The 19,306-nt window shown below is 41.9% G+C and overlaps 2 protein-coding genes across 5 annotated transcripts in view; one reads left to right on the forward strand and one right to left on the reverse strand.

The window, feature by feature from the left end:
• Positions 1-6,912: 6,912 nt before the first annotated feature.
• On the forward strand, positions 6,913-12,367 carry PDRG1 (p53 and DNA damage regulated 1). The gene is made up of 5 exons (XM_074292781.1): positions 6,913-7,071; positions 7,256-7,331; positions 8,474-8,548; positions 10,583-10,663; positions 11,338-12,367. The coding sequence occupies exons 1-5, from the start codon at positions 6,985-6,987 to the stop codon at positions 11,418-11,420; spliced, it is 402 nt and encodes a 133-aa protein (XP_074148882.1). The 5' UTR covers positions 6,913-6,984; the 3' UTR covers positions 11,421-12,367.
• Positions 12,368-14,133: 1,766 nt separating this feature from the next.
• Positions 14,134-19,306, reverse strand: part of TTLL9 (tubulin tyrosine ligase like 9) — a 41,750-nt gene continuing 36,577 nt past the window's right edge. For 3 of the 4 annotated variants that reach the window (XM_074292779.1, XM_074292778.1, XM_074292776.1), the window contains 4 exons: positions 19,040-19,236; positions 18,026-18,139; positions 15,383-15,504; positions 14,134-14,519 (listed from right to left, as the gene is read on the reverse strand). In XM_074292779.1, the coding sequence (XP_074148880.1) occupies positions 14,440-14,519; positions 15,383-15,504; positions 18,026-18,139; positions 19,040-19,236 (513 nt within the window). In that variant the 3' untranslated portion in view covers positions 14,134-14,439. The remainder of the gene's footprint in view (positions 14,520-15,382; positions 15,505-18,025; positions 18,140-19,039; positions 19,237-19,306) is intronic. The other variant, XM_074292777.1, reaches the window with a different exon arrangement.

Genomic DNA, 19,306 nt, shown 5'->3' on the forward strand with positions numbered 1-19,306 from the left:
AAATTGCTATCACTGTGTAAATGGTTCTCTTGATTCTACTTATTTCATAATGTATCAGTTCCTACAAATCTTCTGAGATTTCTATGATACCATCATTTTTTGCAGCACAATATTATTCCATCATATTCATATAATACAACTTGTTTAGCATAAATTAGCAACTTGTTTAGCATAAATACTTATGTACATATGAGCTGAACAAACTTGAAAATAAAGAATTACACAATCTACAAAGATTTAAAGTTGAAGGTCACCCTATGTACAATGGAGAGGTACATGATGAACTTGAGCAGACTGAAAAACCAGTAAGGAATAATTCAGGAGAAGAAATAGAAATGATATCATTAGAGAGATCATTTTCTAGGGTTAGAAAAAAAGAATTAGGTCATATTTAGGGAGGGAAAGATAATCTTTGCACAACCTGTGGACTTCATTACTACCCATGCAATATCAAGAGATATGGAAGAATGTCCCTAGCATGTTGGGCAGATCTCCTTTGGAAGATTTACAAATGGACCAGAGTCATACAGAATGAGCAGGGTGAATGATTTGCAATCTGTATTACTGAGGGAATGCTCACTTAGATGCCATCACAAATCCATCAAACTACTGAGGAAAGCATAGAAAGTAGTTTGGACTCAGATAAATGCCAAGTTAAGGAATTTGTGTTTTAAGCTAGAAACTATAGAGAAATACTGAAGGTTTTTTTTTTTTTTTTTTAAGAGTGACATGCTCAGATCTGTGTCTTAGGAAAATTATTTTGGCAGTTGTTTGAAGAAGTAATTGAAGAAGGGGAAATATAGGTGACAGGGAAATAAATTTAGTAGGTTTTTATAATGGTTCGGGTGAGAGATTATGCATGTCTGAATAAGAAGGATAGCAGAAGACAGAAGAGAATGAATTTGAGAAATGTTATGGAGATGAAATTGACAATTGATTGGATTTAGTAGGTTGAAGAAGTCAGCTGATGGTGGAAGGGAATGGTGGTGATGCTTGAATGTGTAGCTATTTTTGTGGTGGTTCAGTTTCAGTTGGGTCTTTGTGGCCCCATTTGGGATGTCTTTGGGATATCACTGATACAATGTAGAGTAAGTAGAATCAGGAGAACCATTGCAATAGCAATCTTATAAAAAGAAGTGCTTCTTCAACTCATTTTACAGATAAGGGATTGAGGCAAGCAGGATTAGGTGACTTGCCCAGGGTCACAGGGCTAGGAAATGTATAGGGCCAGATTTAAATTCATGAACATGAGTTTTCCTGACTTCAAGCCTGGCCATCTATCCACTGTACCAAACCCCTGAGACCCACCCTCGATAGGGGTCTTGAACTGTCTCACCTTGCCATGTCTTTTCAAAAATCCCAGTCATGTCCCTGAGGTTAAGTTTTCCCTATATAATCTACTTATGGGCCATGGCTTTGCTGCTGCCTTTGGGTCAGTCTGCCATAGCACTTTGCCTCGGAGTGTCTTTCCCTTTCCCCTTCTCCCATGCCATGTGGTATCTCCCCTAACTCCACTATGCTTCCCAACCCCATTTTTCTTTACAGCTAATTATTGTGGGGTGCTAAGTTTCTTTCAGGATTTAGCTTTCCAGTTAAGGGCATAGGGTGCTCCCTTTCTACTGGGTAATTGAGTTCCACTGAGGAATTTGTCTTTCACATGCTTTCCCACTCTGTTTCATATTTACCATTCTTGGTGTCTGTTGTATTCCTTCATTTTGTCTGTATCTATTGCCCTAAATAAATCTACCTTTTGCCAAAGAGAATGGCCATTGTGAATTTTTCACACGACTGAACCCCAACTTTTGGTGCCTTCCATCATCTGTGTCTATATTACCCACATTGCACAACCCCACTCTCACATCTCCCCCACACATACACATACCCCAGACACAATAATATATGTCTGTCCCATATATATGTTCTCTTCTAGAAAAAATCAATAGTCTTTGGATTTAGATGTGAAAAGACAGCAAATATTTATGTGAACTTGTTGCAAGTTAATCTCTCCAAGACTCAGTTTCTTCTTCTGTAAATTGAGGGAGCTGGGCTTGATGGCATCTGAGGTCTTTGCCAGCTCTATAGCTATCATCCTATGATCTGGTCTAGGATGAGAGAGAGGAGCTTAGCCCATGAACTTATAGCATTATGTCAAACAATGAGGAGCCAGGAGAAATTGTCCATCTTAAGAATATAAGATGAATGATGAACAAGTAGTTATTAAGGTAAATAAATAAATAAAACAGGAGAAACAGAACCAATCTTAAGAATTTAAGACCAAAGATGAACAAAGAATCATTTGGACAAATATATATATATATATATATATATACATACATGCTTATATAACTATATGAATTTTCTTTATATGTATACATATAAGTGCAGTGGATAGAATGCCTGGCCTGGAGTCAGAAAGATCTGTTCAGATATGGCCTTAGACACTTCCTAGCTGTGTGACCCTAGGCAAGTCACTTAACCCTGTTTGCTTCAGATTCCTAATCTATAAAATGAGCTGGAAAAGAAAATGGCAAACCTCTCCAGTATCCTTGCCAAGAAAACCCCAAATATGGTCACAAATAGTCAGACATGACTGAAAATGACTAAATAACAAGCATGTCCACATGTATAAAGGAAATATACACACAAATATATTCCAATCAGTCACTTTTATAATACTACAAAGTTCTAAATGCAGGATGTGACGAGTAACATACTGGCCTTGCACTGAGAGGACCTGAGTTCTCTTGTGATTTTGGAGAAAACGCTATAACTCTTTAAGCCTCAGTTTCCTCATCTATAGAAAGAAGGGTTTAGACTAGATGACCTCCAAGAGCCTTTTCACAATTAACAGGGTGTGATTTATAGCAGAAAAGCTATTCCAGAAAAACCTGGAAAGATTTACATAAACTGATGCTGAATGAAGAAAACATTGTACATGGTGGCAATAAGATTATGTGATGATCAACTGTGATGGATTTGGCTCTTTTCAACAATGAAATGATTTAAGGCAATTCTAATAGACTTGGGATGGAAAGAGCCATCCACATCCAGAGAGACAACTATGAAGACTGAATGTGGATCAAAATTCAGTATTTTCACTTTTGTTGTTGTTTGTTTACTTGGTTTTTTTTCCTCCTTTTGATCTGATTTTTTTTACACAGTATGACAAATATGGAAATGTGTTGAGAAAAATTGTACATCTTTAACCCCTATTGGATTACTTGCTGTCTAGGAGAAGTGGGAAAGAAGTGAGGGTGTAAAATTTGGAACATAAAGTTTTGCAAAGGTGAATGTTGAAAACTATCTTTGCATGTATTTGGAAAAATAAAAATACTAAAATACCAAAAAAGGGACAAGGAAAAGTCAAAGGCAGATCCAAGTTTGCAAATTAATCTAACATGGAAGATCAATTTCTGGAGTGAAGGGAAAAGGGAAGAAATGGTGAGATCATAGAATTCAGAACTTTAATATTCCTTATATCTTACTCTAATTCACTTATATGAGTGGATATCTAAATTACTCCAAAAATTACATTCTGTACCTCTCTTTCTTCACCCAATGTGGGGACATGGTTTCTCAATTATATTTATTAAGAACCAACTATGTGTCAGGCACTGTGCTAAGCACTGGGAATACAAAAAAAGGTGGGAAAAACGTGGAATCGTACATGCTAATGGGGGAGAGAGCATAAGTACCTGCAAGATATATATTGTATAAATGGAAGGCAATCTCAGAAGGGACGCACTAGAGGAATGAGAGACAGTGAGAGAAAGATAGGAAAATCCTCCTGAAGAAGACAGAATGTAAGCTGTGTCTTGGTGGAAGTCAGGAAATCTAGGAAATAGAAGTAAGGGGAAAGAATATTCCAGCATGGAGAAAAACCCAGATTAACAAAATTGATTATCATATATTAGGATTAGCAAACAGGTTATTGTAGCTACAATGGAGAATAAAGAAAAGGAAATAAATTATAAAAAGATTAAAAGCTAAGGGAGCAGGTCATTAAGAACTTTAAATTTCAAATGGGGTATTTTATTTTGATCCTGAAGTGAAGATCAACCTATGCTTTAGGAAAATGATTTGGCCATTGAATGGAGAATGGATTTGAGACAGGAAGAATAATGAAAAGGGTCTGCACCAGGATAGTGCTGTGTGAGTGGAGGGAAAGGGATATATATTTTTTTTAATTAAAGCTTTTTATTTACAAAGCATATGCATGGGTAATTTTTCAGCATTGACAGATGCAAAACCTTTTGTTCCAAATTTCCCCTCCTTCCCCCTCCCCCCTCCCCTAGCTGGCAGATAGTCCAATACATGTTAAGTATGTTGAAATACATGTTAAATCATATATATACATATATATGCATTTATATACATATTCATGTACATTTATGCATAATAAAAATCAGATCAAGAAGGAAGAAAAAAAACTGAGAAAAAAAAAAAAACAAAATGCAAGCAAATAACAACACAGAGAGTGAGAATACTATTTTGTGGTCCACACTCTGTTCCCATGGTTCTCTCTCTGGCTGTAGATAATAATTCTCTTCATCACTGCACAAGTGGAACTGGTTTGAATCATCTCAATGTTGAAAAGAGCCACGTCCACCAGAATTGATCGTTGTATAATCTTGTTGCCATGTACAGAGATCTCCTGGTTCTGTTCATTTCACTCAGCATCAGTTCCTGTAAGTCTCTCCAAGCCTCTCTGTATTCCTCCTGCTGGTCATTTTGGTGTGGGCGTAGCCCCTTTTAAGATTTCTTTTTTCTGATCTCCAACCCCCTCTGGGACTGACTGACCTTTGTTTGATTTACAAAATCTGGTCAAAACCACCCTTTTGTATTCCAAGGGGAGAGATCCGGATCTGAGCCAGTTTGGGCTGTACCCAGCCCCCGTTCTAATGATCTGCTCAGGTTTCCCAACTCCCATCTGGTGGGTTCTGGCCCTCCAGGAATCAACCTGGAACTCCACCCTAGGCCCCAAGCTGGAATCATCTCTGGGCAGAGGGTTGAAACATGTAAGCACCATGCTTTGCATCACAGACTCTCTGTCCGCCACTTCTGGTGTATTTTTTCCTCTATCTAACTCCTTTTACTAACCAGACTTTAACCTTACTTCCAAACCCTACAATAAACCTCTTTTATCAATCTAGGTTTTCGGTCCTGTAAATTCATTTACAGGGGACTCTTGCCGCTGCTAGAACTCATTTATCCTTGCGTGGAATCTAAAGGGGTTGCAGGGGAGCTCCATTTCACTCCCTGTACCTGGAACCTGCCACTAGGCCTCAATTAATCCTAATTTTATTTAGGTAACCCTTATCTAGACCTCAACATTTGGTTAGACCTCATCAATTTCTTACAAAACAGTAGTGTTCCATAACATTCATATACCACAGTTTATCCAGCCATTCTCCAACTGATGGGCACCCACTCAGTTTCAGTTCCTGGCCACCACAAAGAGGCTGCCACAAACATTCTTGCACATGTGGGTGAGAGAAAGGGATATTGACGAGGCTTTACAACAGATGGAGTATGTGTGCCAAGTATGAGCAGTGGTTCAGTGGAAAAAACTTTGGATTTATGGGTTGAGGGGAGGGTTGGAAGTGGGAATTGTTGCTGATCACTATTTTTCCAAGGCATAACTCAGAAGCCGAGTCCCTCCCCACCAAAAAAAAAAAAAAAAAAAAAAAAAAAAAAAAAAAAAAGACTTTTAAGAAGTGTGAAAAAATGTCTTTAGTTGAATCAAGAGAAGAACTTGGACAGTAGGCAAGAGATTAGTCCTGTCCTGAAGCACCCTTTAAAACAGTTCGGGCGTTAATCTGAGAGACCCACATAGTTGAGATGCATTTAACAGGGACGCACATGAAGACACCGTCTCCAGACAGACAGACTCAGGGAAGGAGACTAATCAAGAAACTTGTAACCAAAACAATCCCAGGAGCGAAGAAAAAACTCCACTATGGACTCAAAGGAAATAGCCTGACAATGAGTCAAGCTGTGAGAAAGGCGGCCTGTAGGAGCCCGTGTGGGTAACCTGCTCAGCAGGCGTGCTCCAAAGAGGAGCAGCCCGGGAGAGAGAGGACATCAAGGCCCTACATTGGCACTGCTGCTAGATCCGTGTTCACTCTCCCCACTGTCTCGTTGGTGGGAATGCACGTTCCCGGCTTGGGACGCAGTGTTGTAACGCTCCTTTTTTGTATGCCACCTCACTATTTTCACTTTGGATCAATTGTTAAGAAGATGCTCACCAGGGGGGTGAACAGATGCGGAAAGATCCCGCAGACCTGTGGGGATCATGGCGAAGATCTGAAGGCTGAAAGAGCAACCTGCACATGGCTACTTGGATAAGTCACATAATCTACCAAACTGTTTGCACAGAAAAACGGCTAAAGCAGTGGAAATTTTATATAGGGCTTTAGCTTTGCAAAGTGCTCTGTGCGGTTCTCTCAGCCCCGGGGGGTGCCCATTTTACAGATGAAACGGGGCAGGCCCCAAACTCATCCCTTCGGAGTCTAAATCTAACCTGAAAGCGGCCGTACCACCCAGCTGCAGAAATTAACCGGAGATTATCTCTGGAGAGCTTTATTTTTCGCACAGTTTACAGAGATAACGGTAACCAGGGTGGAGGTGAGGAAGCCCCACTCTTCGCTGCAACCCTCCCCAGTTGCTGATGCCGCATTGGGCACGAGGGGCAAAGTACTTAACCGGGGCTCTGGGTGAGTCCCGGCCGTCCCGGAGGAGGAGACCCGAAGACAGCCATTTTCGCACCGGAGAATTTCAGCCGGATGGGGGCGCCGACGTACCGGACTTTTTCCAGCTTACCCTCCTACGAGCCCAGAAGGCGTCACGTGGTCCCGAAGGCCGTCCCACATTAGTTCCCACCGCCCCGCCCCCAGCGTGCGACCTAGCTTACGAGACCACGTGCGCTGCCGCGGTGGTGGCGCGTGCGCAGAGGGAAGCTGCCGGACCGCACCATCGCCGGTCATGTTGGGGCCCGATTCCGAGCGCGTGTTGCGTTACCTGAGCGAGGTGGAGGAGCTGGCCGAGGCGGTGTTGGCCGACAAGCAGCAGGTCCCTGATGGGCCCGAGAGCGAGGGGAATGGGCTTCTTAATCCCCGCCCCCCTCATTCCTGCACTTTCCCCTCCACGCTTTCCTTATCCCGACTCTGAGCCGGAACATTGGCCAAAGCTGCCCCCTGACCCTTTCCCCTCTCTGGGCTCCACCCTCACGTCTGGCTTTGGATTTTTTCCCTAGATAGTGGACTTGGACTTGAAGCGGAACCAGAACCGGGAAGCCCTGAGGGCTCTGCAGAGAGACCCTGGCCCGTCAGGTAAGTCGTGGCGTGGTGGGGGTCAGGGGTCACGGACGTCATTCCCTGACGTCAGCACGCCTTTCCAGGGGTGAGTCTGCAGTCCAGCTGGAGCCACCATTGCTCCAGTATCAAGTATAAGGTGCTTTCTCTTTAAAAAAAAAAAATTTTAATTAAATTAAATTTTTAAAAATTTAAAAGAGTAGCGAACAGGGAGGCCGTTTGTTGGAAGCAAAAGCCCGAAGGCCCTTATGTATAGTTATATGCTGTGATTCAGCGTTGTGTTAAGGACTGGCGGGGCTGTTGGAGGCGCTGTGCTTGGGAAACTTTAGCTTCTGTGGGACTCTCAATTCCCGAGCTTTTAGGAACACCGAGTAGGAGCAAGGCTGGCTTTTCTGTGACTTTGAGGGTCCATATCACTTAATTATCCTTAATTCCGCTTGTAGCAGTGTAGTGAGGAGGGGGGGGGAAGAACAAATCAAAGCAAAGGATATTTAGATCTAAAATTCACATCACTTCTTCACCGGGTCCAGAGCGTACTATCACAGATACAGGAAATACCTTTGAGGACACGGGTCCAGAGTCGCCTAACTTTTCTTTCCTGTATAGTTAAGATAGGAATTTGGGGTGTTTGTGTTTTGTTTTGTTTTGTTTTTATAAGTTTTTAAGCAACAATTCCATAGAAGAAGTTAGAGGTCTCCTTTCTTTGCTTGTTTGGCACCAAATTGGGTCTTATATTTTACCATCTTTCTCAGGAATTATGAATACCTGAAGTCTTAGAAGAATACTAATTAAAAAATAATAATAAATTACCTATGAATATGTACTGTCAAAGAAAATGTTATAATTATAAAAATTAAAATTAAAAAAATAAAAATAAAATAAAATAAAAGATGAGAAAGATTTTTAAAAAATACTAATAAATAATAGCTGGCACATAGCTCCTGAAGATTTGTTCAGCGCTCTGCATGTTATCTCACTCAGTTCTGATAACGACCCTGTAAGATATTATCTGAGTTAGAGATGAGGAAACCGGGGCTGGAAATAGCCTAGTTGACTTGGGAGGGTCAAACAGCCAGTAAATGTAGGATGAGGTCACGTCTTCCAGATGCAGAAATACTTGGTGATTTATCAAGCTGACCGTGGCATGTTTACCATTTCAGATAAAGTGATGGTTTGTTTTGGAAACATGTTCATCAAGCTTCCCCGACCACGGACGAAGGATATGATTCAGAAAGGTAAGGGACCCCAGATTGAACACTGTGGCGCTACCTCCCAAATCAATTTTTGCATAGTTTAGGCTTGGGGCTTAATTAAAACTTGTCACAAAGTCTCAGTTACAGAAGTTTAATAGCCTTGGTCCTAGAGATCCTTCTTTGGAGCATATACCTCAAAAGAGATTAAAGACAGAAATATACACCAAAATATTCAGAGTACATTTTTTTATAATAGCAAAAACTTGAAATGAAGCGGGTATGTGTTGGTTAAGGCATAGCTATAAGAAACAAGAGGAGGAATTCAGAGAAAGATAAGATTTGTTTGAATTGATGCAGAGTAGCAAGATAAACCAGTAAAATCATAAACACAGTGATTACAATGAAAAAAGTCTTAGCCCTCAAAACCTTCTTGGAACCAGTTTTGTTTTTTTTTGGAGGGGACATGGGGGGAAAGAAGTTGTAGGGTTTCAATGCAGAAAGATGAGGCCAAGAGTTGTATTCTTCACTGGAGAAGAAGGAATTGGACATCTACCATCCTGATACAATGGCTGATTTCTTTTCTTTTCTTTTTTTTTTTTCTGAGGCTGGGGTTAAGTGACTTGCCCAGGGTCACATATCCTGATACAATGGAAAGAGCACTGACTGAACAGTCAGGATCTGGGGTTCCAGGCCTACAAAATTCTGCCCGACTCCATAAAAAGATATTGCTTTCTGTGTGACCTTGGAGAAGACAATTTGTTGGGTCTCAATTTTTTCATTTAAAAAATAGACTAGATAATCTCTGATATTTCCTCCAATCCTGAATTTCTGATAACTACATAAAGGAATCGGAATTACCAAACAGGATAGAATAGTTTTGAAATTATTTGAAAACAAAGTAATTGACAGAATTCTTGGTGTGTAGTCCTAAAAAAGAAATTTCACAGCCTCCTCCAACTTCTCATCTCCTCGCTTGTGTACTATCCCTTCATTTTAGCTAGGTCCATTTCTTAGATGTGTCTGGCACACTACTCTGTTGAACTTGCTGGGTCCTTCTCCTGCATTGGTCTCTGTAAATTGTATATTAAGTTGTATTCTTAAAGGTTAACTCCAGTCCTTACTTCTGTATCTTCTCACTTGGTATGTTAATCTGTGCCACTCAATAGACATTTAAACATTTCCAGCCAGGTGCTCTTTGGACATTCTCATTTCTTTGGGTATTACATACATAGGCAGTGTTCTATAATTTTTTGTTAATGGTGAAGCTCTTGACATTTTGTCATAAGAAGACATCTCAAAGCTGCAAGGAATTTTATGTTGGTTTTTTTTTTGTTCAGTTTTTGTGAGGCAATTGGGTTTAAGTGACTTGCTCAGGGTTACACAGCTAGGAAATGTTAAGTATCTGAGGTAGGATTTGAACTCAGATCCTCCTGACTCCAGGGCTGGTGCTGTATCCACTTCACCATTTAACTCCCTCTCTTCTTCCCCCCCCCCAAGGGATTTTAGACACCATCTAGAACAATTTAATTGTTTTTCAAAGGTGGAGTCAGGGAAAGTCACTTGCCTGTGATCACCTAACAAGTTGTATGCAAGCTTTGTTTTATAAGTCTCTGGCTTCCTCCATGTTCCAGGCCAGTTGGCATTATGTTTATACATTCTTAAGTCTTAACTAACTCCTTTTCCTGTTACACAACAGTAAGCTTCATAAGGCTGGTTCCAGCAACATTGGACTGCTTCCCCTCCCGCTCCTCAAACACAACTGCCTTTTTTCTGCTATTCTTTGGGACCTTGGTAAAGGTCCTCCCATTCCCATTCCTCCAGAATATTCTGTTGATAGGCACTGTGGTGTTGTGTGAGGAGGTCACACAACTTGTTAGGACACCTGGAGTTGTCGTGACATTCCCTAGCTGTGTGACTAGTGGACAAGTCATTTGGTCCCAGCTTCAGTTTCTTCTTCTCTAAGGATAATGTTACTTGCACTGCCTGCTTCACAAAATTTGTGAAGAAAGTGTTTTTTAAATTGCAAAGTGCTCTGAAATTTTAGTTGCTATAATTTTTTTGTTGTTGTTTTTTCAGATCAGGAGCACCTGGATGAGGAAATAGAGAAACTCCGGAAACAGTTGAAAATGAAGGTCAACCGTCTCTTGGAAGCCCAAGGTAAATAGTTCCTTAGTGGGGACTGAAAAGTGGGAAAAGTCAAAACCTATATCCCAATTGAGCATGAATCTCAGAAGTTGAAGTAGAACAAAGGAATGTAGGCATCTGGAAAGTAAATAAGATGGGCATAGTGGACTGGAAAGTGCCAAAGACCTGGGCCCGTTGGAACTATTTACCTACCTTATTACCAATCATCTGTAGTTCCATTAAAATTTCCTCATAAAGTTGTATTCTCCATTGGTCACCAGTCACTTTGGTCACTTTGAATTAGCTCATGATAAAAATTGAATCTTGGAAAGAGAAAGTAGATGATATGACCCAGGGGAGATAGACCTTTATGACCTTGGGTGAGTCCCAAACTGGCTCCTCTTCCAAGGTAGTGATTGAAGTTTATGAGTAGCCAGGAAAGCCCCTGAGATAAATGATGAAATAAGAGTCTATGAACCCCCTAAGAATCCTTCCAAAACTCAAGCTGAGTGAGAGAATCACTGTTGCTTAGCGCAACAAAACTTTTTGCTTTGCTTTTCTTATTAGACCATCAGTCCTTCCCATGACAGTGTGTAGAAGCCAAGTAAGCTTTCTTTTGCCTAGCTAGAATGTGGTGGGACTATCCAGCACCTCCTTCATATCTCTCTTACACTCTCTCTGACTCATTGACTTGATTCTCCCCATAGGTAAACCAGAGTTGAGGGGATTTAACTTGAAGCCGTTGAGCCAAGAGGAGATGAGAGCCCTTAATGTCATCTTGAAAGGATGAAGTTCAGCAATCAAAGCCCAGCATGGGGACTTAAATCACTCACTCCTAAATGCCCACAGAACTGCTTTACCACTGTGTCAATAACGCATAGTAGGAACTAGCTTCAGAAATCTATCAGATTGCAGTTTGCTACTAAAGACTTTTTTGTTTACAAGATTTGGCTGCTCTAATAAGGCCAGAAACCTACAGCCTGTTATTATCCACCCAAGACACTACCAGGGTGGGCTGAAACACCAAGCCTATTGATAGTCTTTGGAGAAGATCCAAGATGAGAGGCTGGGGCAGCAGCAGTGGGAGCATTAGAATGACTGCCACAGGCACTTCCAACAATGTCCTGCTGTCTGGGAGGATGCGTTTTTCCTCTGCCTTAGACCCACAGCTTGACTATTGTTCTAGTTCTGGGGAAGGGAGTGGGAGAGTGTGAGCACTTCATTCCAGCATAACCCCTCCACTGTGGAGAAAGGATGAAGAAAGACTTCATAGGGCAATGACTGAGTTTATAGCAGGTATGAGTAGAACAGCAAAGCTCAATGGTGGTTTGTGATAGACAGGAAACCTTATTTGTGGTTCACCACACAGTTCATGCAACTAGTTCTAAAGACAGAGTTCACATTTCCCAACACAGCTCCCTCTTTTCAGTCCTTTTTGAGTTCTGATTACATCAGAGTTTCTAATAGATTCTTGTTAATACCTCATAGATCAAACTGAGGCTTTGTGTCAATCTTAGGCAAAAAGAATTGCTCCAGCAGTTGTTCCTTCAGTAATCTCCGGCTTAAGGAACATTTACTATTGAACATTTCTCTGTCTATAGTACTGTAGCTTCATGGAATTTCCCAGAACCTGTTCTTTGAAGTGGAAATACCTCATGATTATACCAAATTAATTTTTAAAGAGCCATAAAACAAACAAAAAAACCTGAGCAGAATAAAGGCCCCAAATGGAATTAATCTCCAGTGTCTGTGATGTGTTTGTTATGCTTGAAACAATTTCCAGTGTTTGCAAATGGTATACTCTTTTGCAGTCTTACTAGTCAGTGTGATCAGTGGTATCCCATTGTTAGAGATTATTTACTTTGCATGTGAACTATTGCACCTCAAATATGAGATCACTTTGAAAAAGAAAAATGTGTGCTATAATAATCATGTAGGAATGTACAATTAGAGAAGCTGAATTGTGGATTTCTATTAAGCCAGATTGGGAAGGTAGGAAGGAAAGACGCAAGGCCTGGAATGCAGCTAGTGGCTCTTGATACTGAATAATGCCATAGTTGCACTGATCTCTTATGACTCCTAGTTGGGACCTTACCCTTCTCACTTAGGCTCCATTTTCCCCACTCTAACATCATTATTGGCTGTGCTAGAGTGTGTGCCCCTGACCTTGAGTCAGATGCTTGGCCTTCTACTGGTAGGAGTGGGACTCTGAACCAGTCACTTCCTTTAATTTCCTTTTCTGTAAGATAGTGATACTTCAACTGTCTTCCTTACAAGGTTGTGAAGAAAGTGCTTTACAAACTTTAAAACTATATAAATGTATTTATGCCAGGATTTATAAAATGTATTCTGGAAAGCTGATGCTACAGTATTATCCATGAAGAAAGGAGATTAAAACTGGCCTTTAAAGTTAGCAAGTCCATTAGCATAGGTACATTGGATGACTTTGCTCTTTTATAGAGGAGAAGGAAACACTTTTCAGAAAGGGTAGGTGATACTTTGTTTTTGGATCATAAGCATGACCTCTATATGAAACCTTTCCTTATCTCTAGCAGTTTTGATATTTCTTTCATGGACTTTACTTAATTAGTCCTTTCTCAGCCCCTCAAAGCTTTTGGGTTCATGTTATATTGCAATCTACATTCTTGGATCTCCCTTTGGGCTATTAAAGAACTTGAGACAAGAGACTGATCTTATCCCTAACCCTTTGAACAATTTTTTTTCCTTTGGTCTGGATCTGTGATGATTGTAATGAAACAACTTTTGCAATAAAAATCAATTACTATTTTGTAACTTAACTCCTCAGGAGGGATTGTATCACTGATAGTACTTCAGTCCCCAACATGTATTAATCAGTGCTTCACATATGTAAGGGCATGAAGTGGTGATTGAATAAATGACATGCTCGGGGTCACATAGCCGGTATGTGTTATAAGTAGGACTGCTTTGCCTTAGAGTGTAATAAGTAGTTGATTGTTGACCTCACTGGGTAGATGTGAAAAGAAGTAGCCTAACATTAAATAAAGAGCTGACCTTAGAAGTTAGGAAAACCTGGGGTCCTGCTGCACTTCTAATCCATGACGGCTGAGACTGGGCAAGTCAGTTATTCTTTCAAGGTGCCAGGCAAACCCCTCAGACCATGAAGGAGCTGCCAGGTAGTCATGCTGTATTAGGAGAGGGACTTTCCTAAACAGATGGGAGTTGCTGACACCAGTGAAGTCACGTGTGGTCCATGTGTATGAGGAAATGAGTTTAAGTGGTTTATCTGAGTTCTTTTACCTAAAGCTGGACCTAGTCCTATAACTGAAGTCTTCTAACTCTGAATTCACACCTTGGCAACCTGATGGAAGCGGTGACTCCCTTGCCATCCCAGAGCGTTTCCCACTTTTCTAAAATGGGGGACATCTTGACTGTCTGCCTGGAACGGGGAAGAATGTCTTGTGAGTACATACAAGTGATGTCCAGCACATCAGCCAACAAATCCTAGCCAGATCAGAAACAAGTCAAATGACGATTTGTTTTTATTAAGAAAAGTTCTCTTTAAGGCTGTGAGGCTTGCTGAATTTCTCTCTATAGGTCAAATCCTTAGTTCCTGATCACAGACTAACCCCTGTCAAGGTCACAACCCATCCAGTTTCCCAGACTGGCACTTCTCCTAAGCACGCTTCACCGGCAGTGCTCCTTGGAGCCAGCAAGTCCAGAGGCTGATGGTCGGTGACATGCTGAGCCAGCAAAACTGTTGGCAGGCCTAAGAGAAACTGGAGGCACTGCTTCAAAGTTGGGAGGGGTCACTGGGCACCTGTTTGGGCTCAATTTCCGGTAACTTTCTTCCGGTTGTGAAATGAACGGAAGAGCTGTTTCAGCTGTTTCTTTCTATCGTTATTGCAGCCTGAAATAAAAGCAAAAATGGGCAAGACTTAAGAGTTGGTAAAGAGAAGAGCATGGCTGTGGGCAAGCCTCAGTGTTCTCTGTCAAATGGAAATATAGTACTTAAAAGTTTATAGGCACACTTCATAAACTCTCCAGGGTAGAGTGTAATCATTACCACGCACATCTGATTGATGAGCCAACAGGCCTAATGTGTCCTGGGACCAAGACCGATACTGTCCTCAAAAGGCAATTTCCAAGAAAGTGCATCGAAAAGTAAGGGTGAGCTGTTGACACCAAATCCAGTTCAAACTCTTACCTGGTTTTAAAGGTCCCTAGTGGGCCTTTTCTCACACTCCTTCCATCCAAGGGCCTGTGCTCCAGATCATTTACATTACCCTTTATTTCACGTTTGCCCCATCCCAGGCACAAAAGGAAACCCCACCCAGACCCAATGAACCAGTCTAAACATCTCCAAGAAGCCTTCGTTGGGTGTCCTAATCTTCATGATCTCTCCCTTTTTAGACTTCACCTGACTGGAAACACATGGAGACATTCCTACTTTAAAGAATTTAGAATGAAGAAAAAAGCTGGCAGTTTGATGTGGCCTTGGGTTTGGGAGGACTGCTACAAAGGGTCTCAGAGCAGGGCTAGATAGGGTCCCAGGACAAAGAACCTAGCGGAAGGGGAACTCAAGAAGAAAAGTACAAAATAAGAACATTTCTGGTCTTCACCAAATGTTTTCTAAAGACACACGTGTGTACAGAGAGCTCATGACTGATGGAGAAGAAATGCCCAAATCCAGTGGTTTGTCACACTCGCCTCCCCACTGTCCCCAGACCAGACCAGACTGGGAATACCACCCTCTGAGAAAGCCCCACGTACCCAGGTTGGTGTTGGCCACAAAGTACCCAGTCCCTGATATGTCGATGCCCTCTTCTCTGCTCACTGGTCCATCATTCCACATGAGGTCAAAGCCACCAACTCGCTTTTCTTTTCCCGTGAGCCTAGGGGACAGACGGTGTGGATGGGTAGCAAATCCTGGCATGGCAGCAGCCCCTGCAAGGGAAGCCGGCGGGGGGGGGGGGAGGGGAACACCAGCCACAGATCTCAAAGACCATTGCTGGCATAAACCACGGACCCGGAGGTCAGCAGTGTGAGGATCTTGACCCCATTTTAGAGAAGTCAGTCAAAGCTCAGACAATATGCTCATACTTAGAAAGCAACATTAGGACAAAGCAGAACTCAGGCCTAAGTTTTCCAACTCAAGTGTACATCCTCTTAGGAGGTGAAAGCTATAGAAAAGCTGTAGCAGGGTAGAGTTGAGGAGAAAGCACCAAGCTTGTAATTAACAGCCATTAACTGACATCTCTATAGCAGCTTAAGATTTCAAAGGCTCTCCATATCATCCCTTTTGGTCTTCTATGCAATAGGGATTAAAAACATTTTTTTCCAATGGCTGTGGAGTAGGGGCAGGAAGACCCCAACCTGGGATTCCATTGCTGTGTGACATAGGAAATTTACCATCTGAGAATTCTCTACTACCCTACCCTTATCTGTAACAAACAGCCTTAGAGAGCTACCTGGAAGCAGGATCGCACAGCCACTATGTCAGAAGCAGCTTTGGAATCCAGGCTTCCAGTTGCCCATTTTACAGATGGAAAAAAGAGGCTGAAGAAGTGACTTGCCTATACAGCTAGTATTTGACAAGAGTCCAGCCTCAAACCCAGTCCCTCTGATTCTAGATGCAGCGTTCTCTCACAGGGCCCACTGCTTTCACTGCTGGCTTTAAGTGCTCCACTCACCATCTGCCAGACATCACCTCTAAGACCTGTTTGCTCCATAAAGCCTGGAGAGGTGAGATGGCTGCTGTGTGTGTGGCAAGGAGCTCTGTAAAGTGCATGGGATCATTGGTTTTGAGCATTACAAAGACTGGTCTCCTTCCCCAAGGACCTTTCCTCCCAGCTTGCCAGCTTCCTTTTGTGTGTTGTCTGTCCCCCCAGTAGATTATAAGCTTCCTGAGAGCAGAAGCTGCCAGTGCTTGGCGCCCAAATTTCTCTGTGAAGCTATTCCTCCCCAACAATTACTCTTTCCCTAGTAGGAGGGAAAAAAGAGAGTATGGTTAGGTCAGCCTCAAGGGATCAAGTGCAAGGGCTTCCAACAACCTAGTTTAGCATCTGTTGAGAAGCAGTGAGAGAGCCTCCCTCAGAGTCAAGACCACCTTGGCTGGAGTATCCAATACTTGCTGTGTTGGTGTTAGGCAAGTCATTTAACCTTCCTCTCATCCTCCTCCCAAGTCTCTAAGACCATAAATTGCAGAGGAGGAGCTGTTCTTACCAAGAGTTCTCTATACCAATGAAATCACAGCTGGGTCTGGTTAAAAAAAAAATAGCTAAAATAATAGAAAAGAAAAATGACAAATGCTGGAGGGGCAATAAGAGGACAGGCCCACCTAACACACTGTTGGAAGAGCTGTAAACTGATCCAGAACAATCTGGAACTATATTCAAAAAGCTATTAGACTGTGTATACATTTTCAGTACTACTACTAGGTCTATACCCCAAAGAAATCGAAGAAAAAGGAAAAGGACCCATTTGTACAAAAATATTTTTAGCAACTTTTTGTGGTGGCAAAGAATTGGAAACTGAGGAAATCTCTGTCAACAGTGAAATGACTGAACAAGTTAAGGTATATGAATGAATGGAATACTATTGTGCTACTAATAAGAAGTGATGAAGGAGAGAGTTTCAGAGAAACTTGGGAAGATTTGTATGAAAGCACATAAAGTGAAGTGAGAAGAACCAGGAAAACAATGTACTTAATAATAGCAATATTTTAAGATAATCACCGTGAAAGATTTAGCAACCCCCGATCAACATAATGATCAAATAATTCCAAAGGACTCATGATGAAACATGTTGTCCACCTCGAAAGACAGACCTGATGGACTCAGAGGGCTGATGGAGGCATATTTTCTTTCTTTCTTTTTTTTTTTTTTTTGTTAGTGGTGGAGAGAGGGCTGGAAACATGGCTAATGGGAGAGGGTTTTTTGCAGGATTTTACATATTCTTAAGTTTTGTTTTTCTTTCCTCCCTAATGGATGAGTAATAGTGGGGAGGAAAAAAATTCAGAACTAAAAATCAAATAAAATTGAATTTTTTTTTTCTTTTTCTGAGGCTGGAGTTAAGTGACTTGCCCAGGGTCACACAGCTAGGAAGTATTAAGTGTCTGAGACCAAATTTGAACTCGGGTCCTCCTGAATTCAGGGCTGGTGCTCTATCCACTGTGCCACCTAACTGCCCCGTAAAATTGAATTTTTAAAAATCAAAATCATCAGGAAAAAATAATCATACATTTGTAGGCACTCTTTAGTAGAAAGGGCATTGGGTCGGGGGTGGGGGAGTCAGGAGAACTAGATAATGATCCTGTCTCCTAAGAATTAAGACATTATTTTGTGTAAATCAAGGTTTTCATATACTTAAAGGAGGACCCCCTAGGGGTCTTTAAGTTGACATCAGTGTCCCCACCTGCCCTCCATGTCTACAATGTGCAGTGTATCTTCCAGAAGGCAAGTCTTGAGCTGGTAGTCCTCCTGGCTGCTGGCAGCGAGGGATGGGGAAGCGTTGACTTCAAGAAGCCACCTGAATATTAGGTGAAAGGAGGTTTGGTGATCTCTCAGCCCTGGAGTAAGATGGCAGATAACCCCATTTGAACTCTTAGTTTATTCTCAACCTAGCCCACAAGAAGAAAATGAAAACCATTGCTTTGGGGAGAAATCAGCACCATTTGTCATGATGATAATAACAGACCTTTTTATGGCTCTTTTAGCACTTTCAGTATCTATGAACGTTTTATTCTCTGAATTCTTTGAAGCCCTGTGATCCTCATTTTAGTGAGAATTAAATTAAAGTGCATAGAAAGGAAAAGTACTCGTCTGAGATTACACAATAAATCAATGGCACATCCAAGGCTAGAACCTCCGCCCAAACCCCTTCCGCACTGTGTTGCCTCATGGTGCTCTGAGTTTCTAGATCTAAATTTTTAGATCTTTGAGATGTAGAATGCTGGTTGCCATATCTAGATGTTTTTGGTACCCCTTACTTAGCTCGTGACCCAAGCCAGCTGTTTGCTCACCCTCTCTTGCCTGTGTGAATGGAAAAGGTGGTATTGAGTGGGGAGTTGTTAGAGACTGGCCTTGGGGGTTCTCTGGGTTTGGGAATAATCCGAACATATTGAGGAGCTTTCTCCAAGCTGCATGACACATGCAGACACAGATTGGGATGGGACCAGACAGCTCTTACCTTTGTCTAGTAGTGATTAGACATGGGCATCCTGTAAGCTATAAAAGGGTCTGCCTTGTACACAGGCCATTCTATAGGAAGGACCAATCTGTGAAACATCACTTAGCTCAGACTGAACAATGGAACTGGCCATCCTCAGGAATGGCCCACTCTATGGACAGACTACTCTGAGCAAGAGCCAGCCCATGGGATGGGCCGTTGCATAGAATGGACTGTCCCTGCCCACACTAAGCCCCTTACGGTTTGAGGTTCTGGTCGATGAGAATGTCATAGCCATATAGCTCAAAGCAGTGCTTATCACTGATGATGACTTTCTGCACACTTTGCAGGCTTTTGATAAAGATGTTGTCCATGTCCTGGAAGAGCGCTTCCACAGCCTCAGGGCCATGCTTGGAAGTCAGGTACTGGCGAAATCGCTGGATCATCCATTTGCAGCCCTGCCACAGAATCACAGGCTCACAGGGATCAGGGAAGATAGAAAAGATTTCGACTTAATCCGACCCCATC

This window comes from Sminthopsis crassicaudata, chromosome 2, assembly GCF_048593235.1.
Source record: "Sminthopsis crassicaudata isolate SCR6 chromosome 2, ASM4859323v1, whole genome shotgun sequence".
NCBI classification, from domain to species: Eukaryota; Metazoa; Chordata; class Mammalia; order Dasyuromorphia; family Dasyuridae; genus Sminthopsis; species Sminthopsis crassicaudata.